Source organism: Protopterus annectens, chromosome 2.part0, assembly GCF_019279795.1.
Source record: "Protopterus annectens isolate FY-2018-M chromosome 2.part0, PAN1.0, whole genome shotgun sequence".
In the NCBI taxonomy this organism is placed as follows: Eukaryota; Metazoa; Chordata; order Ceratodontiformes; family Protopteridae; genus Protopterus; species Protopterus annectens.
In genome coordinates this window covers 1,391,290,344-1,391,309,481 of record NC_056728.1, presented here as the reverse complement: position 1 = coordinate 1,391,309,481, position 19,138 = coordinate 1,391,290,344, and the positions used below count along the sequence as shown (strand labels likewise).

Here is a 19,138-nt window from a genome sequence, read left to right as displayed (position 1 = left end):
GAATTTGGGATGTGGAAGGTGGTAACCCTAAACAAAAGATGTGAAACATGGATTCAGGAGGCGTGAGCTATGACCACTGCAAGCACTGATAATGAATTTGAGTTGCAGGAGGACATTCCAAGACACTACAACTGCTCATGAGGTAAGGCCCCATATGTGGCATTTTGTAAATTAGATGGAAAAATGTAAGTTTAGCAGTTACAAGGAACTGTTCTCTAAATTAAGTTTCTTAACTTTCAGTATGCTTAGTTTATGGGTCTACATTATGGAGTATGAAGTATCATTGTTTAATTCCTTCTTAAAAGAAGTCTGTGTGTATGAAAATTTTCATGGAAGTGTTGGATTTGTGTACAGATGAGCAATGTGATGGTAAAAGTGATAATGGAACTACCTAAGAAAGCAACACAACCTTAAAAACACGATCATAATAGAACATTGACTTAACTCAGATGGTGGGACATTAATGTAGCATTTATATTATGTATTAATTGTGCATGTGGTGCAGCGGTAGCGTTGTTGCCTCACAGCAAGAGGTTCTCCCGTTCGATTCTCGGTTGGAGTGCGGGGAGTGCCTTCTGTGTTGGGTCTGCATGTCCTCCCCACGGTTAGGTGGGCATTCAAAAGACATGCGTAAATGAGCGTGCCTTCGTTGAAGGTTGGACGTCGAGCTGGCACCTCGGCGTTCATCAAAATCTACTGCCAATCAGTGGACCGGAGTTTCGCTGTGGCGACCCCTAACCAGGAAAAGCTGAAAGACAACAACATTAATTGTGCATGCTAAAAAAATATTACTGGGGAGCAACAGACAAGAGGATGACCTACACTGTTTAACAAGCACATGTCTGTGATATGTGATGGTGAGACATAACAAACATAATTCTTCTTCTTTCGGCTTTTCCCAGTTAGGAGTCACCACAGCAGATCACCTGTCCGCTCATGATTGGCAGTGGAGTTTTACAGTGTCAAGTTGCCAGCCTGGTGCCCAGCCTTCCACAGAAGGCACACACACTCATGCCTAGGGCCAGTTTAGAGTGTCCGATCCACCTACAGCATATCTTTGGTATGTGGGAGGAAACTGGAGTACCCGGAGGAAACCCACGCAACCACAGGGAGGACATGCAGACTCCGCACAGAAGGTACCCCAGCCAAGAATCAAACCAGAGAGCCTCTTGCTGTGAGGTGGCAATGCTAACTGCTGCACCACCATGGCCACCCAGACATAACAAACATAATCAGGAGGAATATTTCACTTTAGTTTATTTAACTAAAGATTAATTTGGTGCAATGTTTAATGTGGAAGCAAGAGCATCGTCGCCTTGAATCTTTAATAAGCACTATTATGGGATATTCAACAGTGACAACTTATAGCCAGGCATAAGATCCCTATTATGCAATACCTGAGGCAAGTCATACTCAATATAAGCAGGAAAAATATTTCACTTTACTTTATACCTTTGCAGATATCATTCAGTTGGTGCATTTTTCTGAAGCAACACTCAGCAGCATGATTTTAATTCTTTGACGAGTACTATTGTGTGAAATCAGTAGCAACAGATTTAAACCAAATATAAACAAAAAAAATTTCACTTTATTTTACATGCTTGTAGATTTAACATGGTATGCTGTTTAAAATCAACATATACTGACTTGATCTTAATTCTCTATATACCTTGCCAAAAGAAATTACACACACAGCACAAAGAAGCTAAAATATATTTACTGAATATTTGTCAGAATAATTTTTTTAGGATTTACCCCCTCTGCTTTGTTGGCAATCAAGTCTCCCCATTGGACTCAACCCCATTTGTTCCTTAGCACTGGGCTTCCCCAAGATCCACTAGAGTGAGAACTATATAGGAGGCCATTATTTAGGCGGACATTAGGAAGTCTGTGTTCACTGGCAACCCAGCAATGAAAGCATTTTTGTGTATAAGTCCCTAACCCTCACCTCTGTGTGTGTGTGTGTGTGTGTGTGTGTGTGTGTGTGTGTGTGTGTGTGTGTGGTAGTGGTGGGGGGGTTGGGCTACTCGCATCACCAGAGGGACTCACATGCCCTCACCCTGTCAGTGCACACTCTTTTGGACTCTTTAATAAGAGCTACCACAAGGGGATGACTTGGTGAGTTGTAAATCTGCCCTTACTGTACTGCAGCTTGTTGTCAGAGAGATTGTGGATGTACACGTCCTGGTCCACCCTGTCTAACTTTCCTCCCCTCTCAAGTACCCAAGCCACTAATCAAATTTGAATCATCTGGGCCATAGTCAGGGCTTTATCCAATGACACAACCAATACCAGCTATATATAAACTCGAAATTACCCCAAGGCCCATATACATCCCTGGCAATTGTATCTACCACTAAGAAACTAAAAATGTACTACAATGCAGACTGAAGAAACTAATAATCTAAAAATACTGCAGTTTAGAGCCCCAGTCAACAAGAGTAGACAAATATAAAAAAAATTTAATGTCCTTACTGCAATCACTTGACTTCTTCTCTTGTCTACTCTTGTTCTATGTGACTCTAAAATGTAGTATTTTTGCAGTACTTAAAACACTTAATCCACATCACTCTGTAAAGTAATAATATCAGAAAATCAACTACAGGACCAACTACAACATACTCCGTAATCAAGAAGTGTAAAAAGAGAAAGAACAAAATAATACATAAATAGGGAAAATGTACATCCAGCAGAAGGAAGCAGCAAAAAGCAACAATTGTGGAAACATTTTTAATGATTACTATTAGACAGCTGTGCATTTCTGCCAGATAATCAGATCAGAGTTATATTATATATGTATCATAGAGATACCATCTGTGTGGTGTTGAGAGGTAGACAACACCCTGTCGATGACCCAGACAGTCTGAATTCATGGAGACTCAAGAGCTGAAAGAGATGATGCGAGTGAGTGGCTGCTGTCAGCTCACATAGGGTGGGGAAAGACTGGTAAATCTGATCACTTGCTACAATTGCTTACAGCAAGTAGATGTTTGCTATGGATGGTTGCAGATAAACCAGGAATATAGGCCTACCTCACCGAGCTGGTGATGGTAGCCCTCAGAGAGCATGGGTGGGAGCATGCACACATATGGGGAGGGCATGGTGGACGCATTCAGTGATGCAGGTGCTTATGTAACTGCTGAGAGGGTCAAATTAGGGCTCATAATGTGCCTAGAAGTCAGCATTAATGAAGCAGCCCTGTGGACCTGTGGGCTATCGGACTGGGAGCGGCATGGGTATGGTAAGCCATTTAGTGAACTCCAGTGCTGCTGGAAATGGGTCAGTGGTGATATTATCCTCCACCCCCTTGGGCTCTTTGGCTTTCATTTTGGTCTGCCAGATAGGTAATACATTCAGAGAACATTAGGGTGCTGAAACCTGCTGATGGTTACTGGACAGCAGTGACAAGCCATCATCATACCCACCAAGACATGGGCTCCCCCTAGTCATCTCTCACTCAAGTCAGTGCTCATGTCACATACTGACAAGGGAACAAATTGTTTGCAGACAAGAGGCAATGTGTGTCATTAAATATCCAACATGTGAAAGTTCAAAGAGCAATCACTTTAGGGCAAATCTAAAGTGACCAAAATATGAAAAACTAAAACTATTTTTTTGCATCCCCATGAAAAAGTAAAATTTTTTTTGCATCCCCACACCCCCTGCTAATTATATACACTAAATCCAAGCTCATACAACAGCGGAGTAAGAGCCAAGTCTTGAGCTTTCACTCATATGAGCATTTCCCCCAGATTTAATATTGTAGAGCCTACATGGAAGTTACTGTGTCCATGTATGCAGTTCCCCCTATGTAGTGTGCCATGCATCATGCATATTAATGATGACGCGTTGCTAAGGGAGAGCCGTGGAGCATGGTTATTGAATCAGTATAGGGAGTGTGTGACTGTGTCCGCAGATGAATAACACACCCCCTACATTGTCCAAGTACATTATATCAATGTATTTAATTTACTTGTTTTTTTACACCAGAAAAAGCTTTTGCTCATATGAGTGTGCACTCTTTCATGGTGTACCCATGTGTGTGTGTGTGTGTGAGTGTGTGTATGTATACACACATACACACACATATATATATATATATATGTGTGTGTGTGTGTGTGTGTGTGTGTGTGTGTGTGTGTGTGTGGTGTGCACATAATACATATATATGTGTGTGTGTGTGTGTGTGTGTGTGTGTGTGTGTGTGTGTGTGTGTGTGTGTGTGTGTGTGTGCATATATATATATATATATATATATATATATATATGTGTGTGTGTGTGTGTGTGTCTACATGCACGCATTCAGATACATTCAGATACACACACACACACACACACACACACACACACACACACACACACACAGAGGAGTGTGTGGATCTGAATGCATGTATGTAGACACACTGTGACCTCAATCAAAATGCTTAAACTGCCAACTGCTTGTATGCTCTAAAAGTGAAACAGAGCATTACTGTAAAGTTGTATCTTTTTCCATATCATTCACAGACTCTTCCTGAAGCATCTAGGCAAAACAAAGTAGTTTCTCAACTATTACATTAAACTCTGTTCACCTTTAACTATTACCTGCCTATGACTAATGTTTCACTCTCTTTACCTCAATTTTAATTATTCCTAATATCTATGTCACCCTCCTTACCTATGACTTATAAGTCATATTTAATGTGTTCTTGTTACATATATTGCACATGAAATGTTTGTACTTGGAATTTAACATTATATATAATGTCACCACAGAAGAAATACCTTATTTTATCTTTGGATAGTGTAACTACATTACCTGTTTTTTGTTGGCATGTCCTAAGAACTATCTATGTAATGTATCTTTGTATAAAAATGTGTTTTGTCATGAGTGTCTTAAATATGTCTACTGGAAGTTTTCTCTCCAGGCCTCAGCTGAAATGGGAGTTGCTCAGTCAGACTTTACCAGTCATCAAAGACAAATAAATAAATTTATGTCAATAGCCTGTGACTCTTGGCTCCCTTTTGAAAGTGTAAGCACTTTAATTATGTGTCACATCTATAGAATATAAAGTGTAGTTATCAAACAATCACAGTAAATTTCAAAACTTACTTAGGATACCATCAAAGCAATTCTGCCACAGAGCTTCACCAGTTAGCACTTCCTAACTTGGGGGGGGGGGGTATGTATATATATTCATTTCAGGATCACTGTACCTTGTAGTGAGTTAATTCTTAAAGGTACAGTAATGTTAGACATATTTTCCCTATTCATAACTCCATGTTCAGTGTTACAAGGATCCCTACTGAGGTTGTTGGAATTTCATCACAAGCCCATTCTCTTACTATGCCCAGATATCCTAATCTTCTCTACCCACTAATACATGATGAGCATGCTTGGCTAGTAACCCTGGTCTTCATGACTTCTAGTCCAATAGTACCTTTCTCACATATCATTTATAACATCTGTTTATAGCCATGTTATCCTTAGCTGGATAAGAAAGAACATCAATTTCCTTGGTTTGTTTCATTAAGGAGAATAGATCCACCTTGCAATTCGTAGAATGCAGAAACCCCAGATGTGAAAATATTGACGACATCACTGTGGAGTCTTATATGTAGTCAGTGATGATTCTGAATGTCTGACCTGCTAATTCAGATCCCTTCAGCAATCTGGTGTAATCTACATTCTTCTAAACTTGTTCCATATCAGATGTGACATGAAAGGTATTAAAAAGTGTGTTGTTGCACACCAGGAGCCATTGTGTCAAAGTCCATAAGGAACATTGTCCACAAGTGCTGTACTGTACTTTGACCAGGCTATACCATTTCATTACTAGTTAGGATTTTTGAAGTGGTTGTTTTCAGGAAAACCCAGAAGGCTGTACCTAAGGATCCATGGAATCAATCAGAGTACTACCACACAGGTACTGCGAGGGGATATGTGGAGCAGTGAATGGTTCAGGGACAGCACTAGAGTGAAAATAAATAGCCCAAGAATAATGTAACTTTATAGGAATGAAGCATGTAGTGTTTGCCTACCATGGCGCCTGCCACCCAGCATTAATATGTCTTTACTGTTTGAGTGCCCGCAAACATCGTTGTCACCAGAATTAACCATGAGGCAGACATTGTGAGCAACTATACTCCATTCAGTCCTGCTGCAGGTGTCTAGATGCATGTTACCACCATGTTTTTTACACATATATTAATGTCCATCTGATCCTTATTTAAGCTGTAGCAATTCTAATTGTCAGGGTTGGATATAAAGGAATATAGTTTAGACTGTGTTACTAATAGAATGTTTTCTTTTTCTTGTTTCAGTTCAGGAACACGAAGTGGAAGCTGTTCCCCTTCACCAGACTCTTACTCTCTTTATTGTTATCCATGCACATGGGGTGACTGCAAAGCAGCAGAATCTTCCAACCGACAGCTTTCAGGTAATGTGCCTCCTACGATGCAGTCTGCACAGACGTCTTGGTCTGACCCATGGACCTATCCTGAAAATGCCCCAAGTGTTGCCAGTGGACGATCCACCCCCCTACTCAGTGGAGAAACAACAGTCAAAAGCTACTACAGCTGTCCACGACTGAAACCTCCTCCATCACAAAAACGCTTTGCTCCTTTTGGAGCCCTTAATCCTTTTGCCAATGCAGGTTATTCTTCCAGCCCTTCCTCTTCCACAAGTGAGTGGCCAGAAGCTTCAGACCATCAGAAGTCACCATCTGTATTGTCAGAGCCCTTTGACTCCTTTGATGTGGCTATCAGCCGAAGTACTTCTCCAGAAGTGAACTCAGTAGGTGCAGCAGATCAGCGACATAATCGGGAGTTTACTGGTGACATTCAAGATTCTGCATTCAAATCACCTGAGAATGTGACCTGTCCAGCTCCTCCTCCTCGACCTCCAAAAACTTTTGAAACCGAGAACATTATTATCAGAAGTACTGCTCCTATTTCACCTACCATTGTTAGGGGCGCTGAAGGTGGAATCACAAGGGTTTACCTCACTCAAGGAGTTATTGAAGTGCCCCCTATATCTTCAAGAAGCAACCCAGAGACCCCTGTGTCCCTCCCTTCCCCTTCAACCCTAGGAATGCCCAGACTGAATGGTGATGGTTCACCATGGCATCCTCCTGCTGACCTTTCAACTCTCTCAGTTGAAGAGGTCTCCAAGTGCCTGAGGTTCATTGGCCTGTCTGAAGATGTGGTGACATTCTTTGTACGTGAACGCATTGATGGCAGTATCTTTGTGCAGCTGTCAGAGGAGATCCTGTCAGAAGACTTCAGACTGACAAAACTACAAGTCAAGAAAATTAGGCAATTTATACAAGGCTGGAGACCTAAAATATGATGTGATTTGCTCACTGTCTAAGATCTAATTCAGTTTTAAAATCTGAAGGCTGGACATCTGATGCCCCCAAACACTGTATGCAGACTTGCATTAATAGCTAATGAGTATAATTTAAATAAATATAAAGTGCAAAAATGCAGTTTGGTTGAAAACAAGATTTTATATGAAAGTAAATGCAACACTTTGATTCAATATGCATTTTCTGAGCACATGTAGTGTTTGGTGTGCCTCTATGTAAACCAGGTAGCATTTTGAGCTCCTAGAATTGGAATTGTACCACTTCCTTTGTCACCCCTTGACTACCTATAGGAAATAATGGGAATTTAGGGTGTATGTGACTTTCCTAACAGGTGTCTTGCCTAAATGTGGGATGGTGTTTGTTCGTTCAGACTGAGAGCATGAGGTACAGAGTACGATATCATTTATGATGTTCGTAATGCTTTCCAAATTGCTCCACTAGCAGCTCAAAATATTATGCACATTACTGTCTTAACAAAAAGGTACATTTATTAGAAACTACTGTAAAAATAACCTTTAGCTCAGGGTTTGGGATGCTACTTACCCAGCTTTCTCCGTGTTGGGTCTTCCCATATTACATTCTTTCACATAACTTTGTTGTGGCAAAACATACATCAAAATAAAAAGGAAGGAGGAGAGGTGGAGAAGATTACATAAAAGCTTTTTACAGTAAATAATGCAATTTATTGTATGGGTTATGAACGTATGAATCCCCTTTTCCAGTGACTTCCTCAAAATACTAAAAAAAAAGATAAGTGAGCTTAATAGTTCTGTCTTCTTGTCATGTGTTTTCAAAACACAAGTGACTGCACTGTTTAATTGTCCATGAAAAGAGTATCTTGACAAAGTATGAAGATTAAGTATATTTAAAAAAGTATGTTTAACGTAAAATAACTTTGTAAAAAATACAGAAAATTTTCAAAATTACTTAGGCTATCAAGTATTCAAGTATGCAGACTTGAGTGTCATCCCTTTGGTATTCTGCAACATGGGTAGGGACCTAAATGTATACATTTAATACTTTATTGTCTAACAATGTGCATGCTACATCCCAACACCTGCAATGATATTTACATGCTTGCAGTGTTCAGGTACAGCTTTGCGACACACAAATTTTGAAGTTTCATGACAGTTTCTACATCCTTCTCATATATATGGCCCTTCAGTGATTCAAATTAGAAGCCACATATGTAGACCTCATTATTTATTAACTTATTTGACCTAAGCCTACAGATCCCCAGAGTTTCAGGAGAGTTGTTGGGCCATGGTTCTTCTTTTGAATGGAAGAATGATATTGGGTAACATTTTGAAATGTTGTAACCCACTAGAGCAAGTCCAAAATCAAGGAGAAAAAAATGGGCCTTGCATATAATAAGTCTGAGATGGCCACTTCTTGTAATATTCCCTTTTCTCCATGGTATGTAAATCTCGAAGTTAGTATATATAATTTGGGGGGGCTTTCCCCACCGCAAAAAAAAAAAAAGTTTAAAGGAGAAGAGCAATGTTTGAGATTAGCTCTCCTGAATTTTTAATCTTTTTTTTCCTGCATGTCGACATTTTGCATTTTGAGTGCCAACATTTATATGGGGGGCTATGATAGTAAGATGAATTTTTTAAAACACTAAATCTTTTCCCAGGGTAATGGTATAATGCAATACTCCTAATGACAGCAAGGTACTTGGTTAAAAAAAATCCAGCATAAAAGTAAATAGTAGCATTCAGTTCTGGAGAGAAAAATGGATATCTTCATTCCTCTCAACTATTCTTAATTTTGCCTCTTAGTTTGGACTTATCTGTTTAAAAGTCTTGACTTTCTGGTAAATTACTGAGGATTAGTCACTAATGACAGACATTACAGTTTCATTTTTTATTTATTTTACATTTGTTGACCGGGCTAGTCCAGCTGGATTAATGTCCATTTTCAGTGGAGGCCCGGGGAGAAAAGCTCCAGAGGATAGAAACAGTTATTGGAAATACTTCATACTTCCTATTGTTCAGAAAATGCTTTTTTTTTTGCTTCCCCTCCCCAGAGCTGACAATCAGCTGCCAACATCTTCTCTACACATTCATCTCGTCTGCTGGATTCATGATAGCACACTTAGCACACTTAGTCTCTCCACATTTACCCAAAACCCATCTTGAGCTGGAGACTGAGGTTGCTAGTGCCCTAATTCCTGCCACACTGCACATTCTGCAGTTGCTACCTATGGAAGGTGCATATGAATTTCCTCACATGCGCAGTTTCCTGACCAAGAAGGATACCTCATATAGTGTGGAACTCGCCAGGTTTTAAAACATATAAGAGTACTATGCTTTAACAGTTGCATTTGTTTCCAGTATGTTATTTTTTGGCAATTTGCAGATGAGGCCTCATTAAGTCAGCAACCCCAGGGTGGGTGGAATGGAAACTGGAAACAGCAAAACACAACCTTCTTGTCTGCTCTAACCTGTGATGGCTGAATAAATCCTAGTTCTACAAACATACAGTGCAAGTGGATACCTGATGGATGAAAAAAGAAACCTAGATTTTCTGTGTTGCTTTTCTTGTACACTCTTCTAGTGCATTTTATGCTCAGGTGCTGGGGATTACAGTAAGCATAACTAACAATTATTGTTTTAATTATTGTCATATTTCATGATCACCTCTGAAAACAAGTATGTTTATCATTATTTTTCAAATGCTTAAAAACAAAAAACCTTACAAATGCAGTAAACAAGAATTGTAGAGCTGGCTTTAAAGAAGTACAGAGGATGACTAGAACAAATGGTAGATGTGTCACAATATGATTTATTTGAAAAAATCCTTATCAAAGTTGTGTGGAAAGCTATACAAGCTGAGCCCAGAGAGAAAAGGAATAATACTACACAGATCAGGGGAACTTGTACTTCTGAATCTTCCTGAGCATAAACATCACACTGCTTGCGTAATTAGTTGAACTGGTCTAATGATAAACCTCTTTCTCTGTTGTTAATATCATAACAAGGGTTTATATGTCTTACTTGCCATGTTCCTGATGATGCACAGATTGGACAGCGAGAACAGCTTATTAATCATGGAAGAGCATGCCAGACCTGGAAATGTTTTCTAGTCTGTTACTGTTATGCATATCTGAAGTATTATTATGCTGAATTATCTTTTGTCTTTGTTAAATTGTTTCTGTGCTGTCTACCTATTATCAAATTGTACAAATTGTTTATCTTGAAATAGTACACCTTCTGATCTTATACGGTCCCTTAAGGTACCTGACAATTAGTTCATCTCCCCAGAGCACACCCTCATTCCATTTATTTTGTCTTTTCTCATATTATTTATTGTATTTAATTTATTCTATGGCAGGACTACCCACCTGGTGGTGTGAACCTTGGCTCTAGACGATTGTTACTGTTGAAGTGTCACCCCAACCCCATGTGCAAAAATGGGAACAGGGATTGTGGATGGATGGATGGATGGATTTGATTTATTGCATTTTGTTAAATATTCCAACTTGTGACCACCTGAAAAGAAAAGTCTGTCTTTGAAACATAAACTGTAAAATAAAAAAAATAACAGTTTAACAGTCTTTAGTTCATGAAATAAAGCCTACTGATTATATAAATTACCCTTTTATAGTCTGTATACATATAGTGTTACTCTATTTCCACCACAGCAGTCATTCACAGCTTACGCATTAGTAAAATATATTTGAAAAACACACAATTAAGCAACGCACTGCAGCACATTTAACTGTAGAAACATAGAGCCTTTAGACTACCACAGGAGTTTAATGGGATTTCAGATAGTTGCAGTCAAACATTGTGACATTAAGAACCATTTTTGCTAGTACCAGTACCTTTTCTCGTATATCCTAACATCCCTATCATCTTTCTTACTGCTGTGTAATTTTTCTTTTATTTTCTTTAAGCCAAAATTAAATAAAATGGTTATTGTGAGGTTCTGTTCCAATTATAGCTGATATTAATACCTCACCTCACTTCTGCATTTTTCCCTGGAATTATATTTCTTGGGTGTGTATTTTGAGGTCAGCATTAAATCTAAGATGTTGTAAGTCCATCCATTTAGACCATTCCAAGTCCATTATTTTCCATTTGCTCAACCAAGTATGGTGATAGTATTGCAAGAGAAATCATGCCCCTCACTTGAAAGTGCATGCTTAGCCCTCTACTCAGTCAGCAGGTCCATGGCTAACCATGCCTTACAGCTACTTTGAAATAGCTAATACAGTGAGAGCAATGTCTTTTTGGAAGTTCAAGACTTGATATGGCAAGTCCCAAAACTGAGAAAAAAATTAGTGCAATTTGCTAAAAGCATAACTGTGAAAGTTGCTGACACATTACATTTTTTTTCTGGGGTGCAAGCCCCCTGTAACCCAAATATGGGAGGATTGTACCCTCATACCACTGCTACTTAGTAATATATACTAACCCTGAGATCACTGTGCCTCACAGAGAAGGGAATTCTCCACTAATTAGTAATACATACTAACTCTGAGATCGCTGTACCTTACATAGAAGGGAATTCTCAACTACTTAGTAATATATACTAACTCTGAGATCCCTGTACCTCACAGAGAAGGGAATTCTCCTAGATGCATCAGTTTTAGACTTATTTATTTATTTGAAGTTTGTTTGCCAGGATGGTCCATTGGGCCAAAAGAGGCCATTTTCAATGGAGTCTTGCGGTGAAAAGCTCCATAGATACAATGTATAAAATAAAATAAAAAACAGGTTGTCATAATACAAGAAGAGTACATGGAAGACAAAGTATTTGATGATATAATTTAGAAAATGAAAAGCAAAAATTATATAACCATTAGTAAAAGTTTACAAATATATAGTTCCTAGCATTGCTAAAAGAGATGTTAAGTCTCTTACAACAATAAATAGATATTTACAAGTCAATTACTTAGTACATATTTTCCCTAATTGCATTTATTCTGGGAATGGCATGTACAGACCTCAAGCTTACAATGGGAACCCAGTAAAGAGCAGTATATCATAACCAGTAGAAGGACAATTCCCTGAACTTCTGTATATTAATCTTACATTCCCATTTATGATTATCAGAAAAGAAAAAAGATAAAGAAGAAACATTTTTTCTGAGTTGCAGTGATCTGAAAACTGGTCATGGAACACAGCAGGAGTATAAAAGGTGTAAGACATTTCTAGTCTCTATAGAAAGCACAGTTCCCTGTTTAAGATGGAAATACAGTTTGCCTTTTAGGAAACTGTGACCAGGATCTAGGAGTTTGGTCAGTAGTTGTTGTTGTAAAAACTTGTGTAGTTCCCCTTAACCGGGTTTTCCTAGCTCAATACCATACTTTTTAGAACATGCTGTAAAGACAGGCAGGCAGACAGGAAAGCAGAAAGTTTACTGTCAGTGACTAATAAAACGGGATGTTTGATCCTCCCCCGTATTACCACCACCAACACGAAGACATATGTAGATATATGCTGTACATTTGTGTTGCTTGATTTGGAGCATCCATGAGTCATTCTTCGATAAATTTGATACTTGTAGGCAGTTGGTTTAAACACTATAGGTTCTGAGAGAGTGCTTGAAGACCCCTCAAACCGCCAGCATTTTTCTGTTGCATTTAAGCATGGAATGGGTCACATAATGCAACTATCAGGCACAGTGGTCCCTGCTGGAGTTGTATTTTCACTATACTGACCTTTTCCTTTCTAGTAGTAAAAGAATATAATTTCCTGCTAAGGAAGCTGAACATAACACATAATGGCCACCAGACGTGTTGCTACAGAGCTGAACATAATGTAGTGGTCACCAGCTTTGTACCTGGTGGTCCTGCAGCTGGAGGTACAGCCTGACCCAAAGTCATTGCAGTTTGTATCAGCTTGCATTACCTATTGCCATCTGCTTTTGGTAACTGGGTTCTGTTTGTCAAAAGATTATGTCAGCAAAAGGTTGTGTTTGCCAAACAGATGGAATTAAATATCAGAAAACAATGTAAGAAAAGAAAATGGGTCACTGAATAAAAATCTGGTAGCAAGTACTGGGAAATTACTCTGAGAGCTTAGTGTATGTGCCTGCAATGAAATCCTCAAAGATGAAGGCCACTGTTGCAGTTTCATGCACAAAAAGGGACAGTTCCTCTGTTTCACCCATGTTTTTTGCAGTAATAACAAAAATTCTGTGAACTTGCCTGTGTCTTGCCGGGGTCCATTTTCCTCATTCAAAATAAACATGTTTTTAAAATAAAGTGCTAAAAGATAACATGTTAAATAAAGCATTCATCATACATGACATTGTTAATGTTTTGTATTTTCCCCTTGATTTTTATTCCTTAAGGGCCCTGTAGTATAGCAGCAGCTTTCTAATCTATATCATACACGGAGAATGGACAAAGCAGACGTGAATCCAGTCTTTCCCATAACTCAGATTAGGCACTAAATGTGGGATTGGCAGTGCAAATTAGGAGTGTGAATGTTTAGTGAGTATATATTTCAATACAATGCACTTAAGCAGTGTTTTTAAAACATCTAGCTTTATCCTAACATGAATTCTAGCAAGGTTTAAAGTTCTTTATATATTTTGTAGACATCAATCAAATTTTAGGGCAGTGCTGTGAAAAGGAACTTGTGTTTTAATGAGAGTTTTTCTACAAGTGCCTTGAAGGAAACAATAAAATAAGGAACCACAAAGCACAAGAGAGCGTATTTCAGTGTGCAAACCTTTTTTCTAGGTGCAAACTCAATAGAGATGAGAATGCAAAGCATGGACAGCTTTATTATTCTAATGTAGAATTACACTAAATTGTACCACTGAATGTGTGCATAAAAATGTGTGATGGTGAAATAATATGATAAGACACAAATCAAGACCTTATGGCGCCAGCATCAGTGTGTGTGTGGCTTTGTACAAGACCTAAATGTAGGAGGGAATCAGAAGCTGTAGCAGGTGTATCAAGGATTGTGAAGAAATGAAAAGGCTTGTTACTGACCGAAACAATATGGCAGAACCCAGTGGACTTTGGTTCCTCAAAAGAGAAATGTTGGAAAAAACTACTGATTACTGCATTGCACAGAATATGAAGAAGGAATTACTGGAAAAAGACTGTTAAGAGTCGAAAGTTAAATAAACCAATCAACACACAGGGATAGAGGTCCATGTGACTGGTCCATGATGCTCGACAGAGGTGTACAACAAGATTAAAATAGGGCAGTGTTTGATGCAAGGAGAGAACATTTTGTTGAGTAATAGTAAAAAGAACCACAAATTTAATTCAGTCTGTCTTGATGAAGTTGACAATAAATACTGCAGATCACATCAGTATAAGTATCAGGTGCATCATATTTAATTTGTGTTGCGCTTTTTCCTCCTTTTTAAATGCAGGGCTGTTACCAATGCATGTTGTGAATAGCTGTCAATATTCTACTTGGAAAAAATAATTTATCTTCATTTTTCCCCATTTTAACCCATGTTTCTATTAATTCTACTTTTGCTGATTTGGCTTCTGTTTTTCAAAGGTCTCTGCTTTTGTTGCTGTTTTATCTTTTCTTTCTCTGACTGAAAGTGCTTAGAAGTTTAAGGATTTTTACTGAAAACACAACTGAGGTTTCTGTAGCTTTAGAGTTACTTGTATGTAGTCAGCGAGTTAATATGATGCAATGACTCAGCCCCTGCTTCTCTGAGAATATTTATAAAGTGACTTTACAAACACTGCTGAAAATGCACAGGATCAGTTACCTCATTTATAATTTAAACTGCAGGCAAAACTTTTACAAATACGAGATTGGTATTTTTTATCTTAGTAGCATCAGATACCAATGTAAACATGCACAAGCCATTCGTTCATTCATTTTCCAGCACCTGTTTTATCCTCAGGTTCATGAGGGAGCCAGTGCCTATATCCTTGCAAACAGTGAGACAAGGTAGAGAAACAATGCAAGATGGAATACTGGTGGATCACCAGACAAGTGCACATGACACTGTCTATGGCACAAACCAGCACAGACACAGAGGGCTTAGAAAGACACTGCAGCCAGCAACCAAACAAGAGAAGCAAGCCGAGGTAGCAGTGCTAACTAGTTAAGCACTGCACCGTTCTGTTGTCCTGTGTCCACTAACCCACTAATCAGGTATTCTGAAGTAAACAGAACTTATTTCCCTTGATTGTACAAATACCAAATGAAAAAATATTACTAAACTGAACAAATTGTTGAACATCTAGAAATAAATAAAATAATCACTTGCACATTTATTATGTCAGTAGTAAGGAACTACTGGTCATATTCATCCATTCACAATCCCTTTTTCCCATTTTCACTCATGGGGTTGGGGTGTCATTTCAACAATGACAATCATCTGGAGCCAAAGTTTACAGTGCTGGGTGGGTAGCCCTGTCAAGGTAGTTCTTCCATACCACACACTCACATGCACACTCATGCCTATGGCCAATTCATAGTAACCAATCCCACCTACTGCATATATTTGGAATGTGGGAGGAAACTGGAGCACCCGGAGGGAACCCATTGCAAACACAGGGGAGGATATGCAAACTCTGCACAGAAGGCACCTGAGCTGAAAATTGAACTGGAGAACCTTTTGTTGTGAGATGATAATGCTTTCCGCTGTGCCACTATGCCATCTCCTGGTCATAAACACTGGCTTAAAAAATGGAACCTCTACATCTCTCCTAGGTTGTAAACTATGCTTAGCTCAAGCTTTCAACCACATATATTTAAAAAAATACTACAGAAGTACAAAGGCTGGACTGCCTTCTGTGCAGAGTCTGCATGTCCTCCCTGCATTTGTGTGAGTTTCCTCCAGGTGCTCCAGTTTCCTCCCACGTTTCAAAGATATGCATCTGGAGCATTTCTCCCCGGGCCTCCTCTAAATATTGGCTTTGTTCCAAGTCGAACTTTCCCAGTAAACAAATGTTAAATAAATAAATAATATAATAATAATAATGAAGTAAGAATGTCTAGTAAAATAATATCCAGAATTGCAAAGAAGACATTGATCAAACTTTAATTTAAACTAATGCAAACCACTGAAAATGATATTGAGCTAAATTGAAACTAACATAGATTACTGAAAAAGATAATAATAACCAAACCTCAGAAAACTTACCTCAAGAACTTTAACAATAATTAAGTCTCATTAATACATCAGACATAGAAGGAAGATAAAGTACAGATATTTGTAAACTGCATACTAAGTGCCACATCCATGCAGATTGATACGGATGAAGTAAATCAGAACCCAGTCTATGTAAAAACTATAAAAGGAGTGGTATACTCAACACCAAGAAATAAATACTTGAATTAGAAGGAGATCAAGTACAGAAGGCTTACTTTCACACAATGCTATAGCCAAGAGCCAGTGGGCAAGTCCACAAAAGGGAGTATGAAAAAAAATCATCCATATTGATTTTAGACTCATAAAGAAAGGTGGTGCTTAACATAAATACTAAAACCCATTACACACAAGGAACTATCCAGCTGGAATGAGAAATGAGGGGTCTATATTAAAATCATGAAGAGGCGTTACATCGAACATCTCTTCACCGACACATAAAGACCGAAGTCTGAAAATAGCGAAGGCTTAGGCCACCTGAGCCATTGCATTGCCCTTTACCTCACTGTAGTGTGATCTTGGAGTTGGTATATTTAGTTAGGGGGTGTAGGGGGCGCAGCCCCCTACATTGGTGTGTGTGGGGGGCAAAGCACCCAATTTAGTTATGTTTTAAATGTGTGTGTGTGTGTGTGTGTGTGTGTGTGTGTGTGTGTGTGTGTGTGTGTGTGTGTGTGTGTGGTATTAGTGATTTCTTTCTCAGGGAAAGAAATCACTGTTTTGACCATTCACAGTTTAGTGCATTTGGTCTTTATGTGTCGGTGAACAGACATTCGATGTACTGCCTCTTCGCGATTTTAATATAAACCCAAAATGAGGAATCAGTGAAATCCCCAAAAAAGTGAACAGCAGCCACAGTAAAAGTCAAAACACAGAAAATCGACATCTGTCTTCAAGATATTTAAAAAAAAGTGAAATATAATACAGAAAAATGGCCATCGAAACAACAAACAAAAAAGTAATGCAAGCAGTACAATACCACTACACGGAAAACCTACCCCTCCCAAGAGGCTCATTAAAAACAACAAATGCAAACACATTAAAGAAGATAACAAAACACAAATAAAAGTGGAACACAATAATACAAAAAATAAAAATAAGAATAATGAAAACATGTCAGTACCGCTACATACAATCAGAGAGCAATACAGGGTGAATCCTCATCCATGAATAAAAAATTGCAGAGTGGATGGTAGTACATTTAGGGAAATGGTGTAGTGACCTTTTTCAACATAAACAACACAGAATACAGCTACAGCACAAACACTGGGCAGCAAGTAAAGACCAACACAAATGACACACACACTTTAATGATGAATGTCATTAAGCAGACTGATTTCAGTATTAAATATGCATCCAAAATAAAAAAAAATCCACATTAATCAGCAATGCAGTCAATTAATCCACCACCAACAAACCAAATCAACAAAAGAACAGCTTTATTGATCCAGCTGACACACACGTAGGAGTCAGTGATTGCAGAAATATCCATGTAACAACCACAAACACAAATAAATGCCAAATGAAGGGATGCCATATAGCAAACACAATGAGCCCCATGAAGGCATGATGATAAAGTTCACAGCATGGCACCATGTAGGTACTGTGGCACTTAATGGTTGATGCAGTCCTTCAAAAAAAGATGACCAGAATTTGCAACATGAAGACAACACAGACCACAGTAGGAAAGACAACCTCCTCATGAGCCATGTGGACTGTGTTTGGCACAGCACAGGAAAAGAGGCATAGTATGGGCAGATGGGGGCACAAGAGCACATGAATAGCCTATACATGTACACTCTCCAAGGAAAGTCCTGGGGGGACCAGCAATGGGTACACATGCAGATACCACACATCAGCAGAATAAACCCAACAGTGTAAGCATCTGACCATTAACAAATGGTAAGGCAGCTATAACAGCAGATGACCATCACCACAGCAGTGTCGGCCACAGTGCCACACATATGGCCATCCAGATAGTGACCATGGAAGCTATAGATCCATATACCAAGCTGAGTTGAAATGTAAAGTTGAGGAGGGCAGATCAGGGAGAATATTCATGGCTAATCAAGAGAGGAGTACCAGATTGGGAAAGGGACTGTCTGTGCCTCCTATCAACACTGTTTTGTATGTATGGGAGGGAGACAGCTGCTACCTCAGCATGGACTAGAAGGTTGGTGGGAATGGGGGAGGAACCCTCTGAGTATGCTACACATGGGTATAATAATGGAAGGGACATCCGTGTACAGAGGTACCACTGGATCACTCCAGCAATGGTATGGGCACCTGTGATCTCTGTTCCACATTGTATGGCTCTGTGAGTTCACCCAGTGTTAGGAAGGAAAATGCCAACACCTCCACAGTTTACCTCTGGAATATGGGTACACCAGCATACCATATCCAGAGATCCAGCTGCTGTATGTGCCACACTGTATCTGGTGAAGATGGAAAATGAAGCCATCTGGGCACACATCAGGAAAGACAATACAGACAACATTGCAGACTGCCCATTCAAAGTTCATTAGGATATTACTCTGCTGACAGGGTAAGCCCCAAATCCTTAGCTATATATACATATGAGGTCATTGATTAGGCAGGTGTAGGCCAGCTGACACTTTGCAGACATCAGAGAGTAGATAAGTAGACTGTATCTGCTGTTGTCTCCCATGCTTATGTGATCATGGATGGTGTATAGC

The 19,138-nt window shown here is 39.0% G+C and overlaps 1 protein-coding gene across 1 annotated transcript in view; it reads left to right on the top strand.

The window, feature by feature from the left end:
- Window positions 1–9,235, top strand: part of GAREM2 (GRB2 associated regulator of MAPK1 subtype 2) — a 1,175,250-nt gene extending 1,166,015 nt beyond the window's left edge. The window contains exon 7 of the mRNA XM_044061617.1: window positions 6,304–9,235. Within this exon, the coding sequence (XP_043917552.1) occupies window positions 6,304–7,330 (1,027 nt within the window). The 3' untranslated portion in view covers window positions 7,331–9,235. The remainder of the gene's footprint in view (window positions 1–6,303) is intronic.
- The last annotated feature ends 9,903 nt before the right edge of the window (window positions 9,236–19,138 follow it).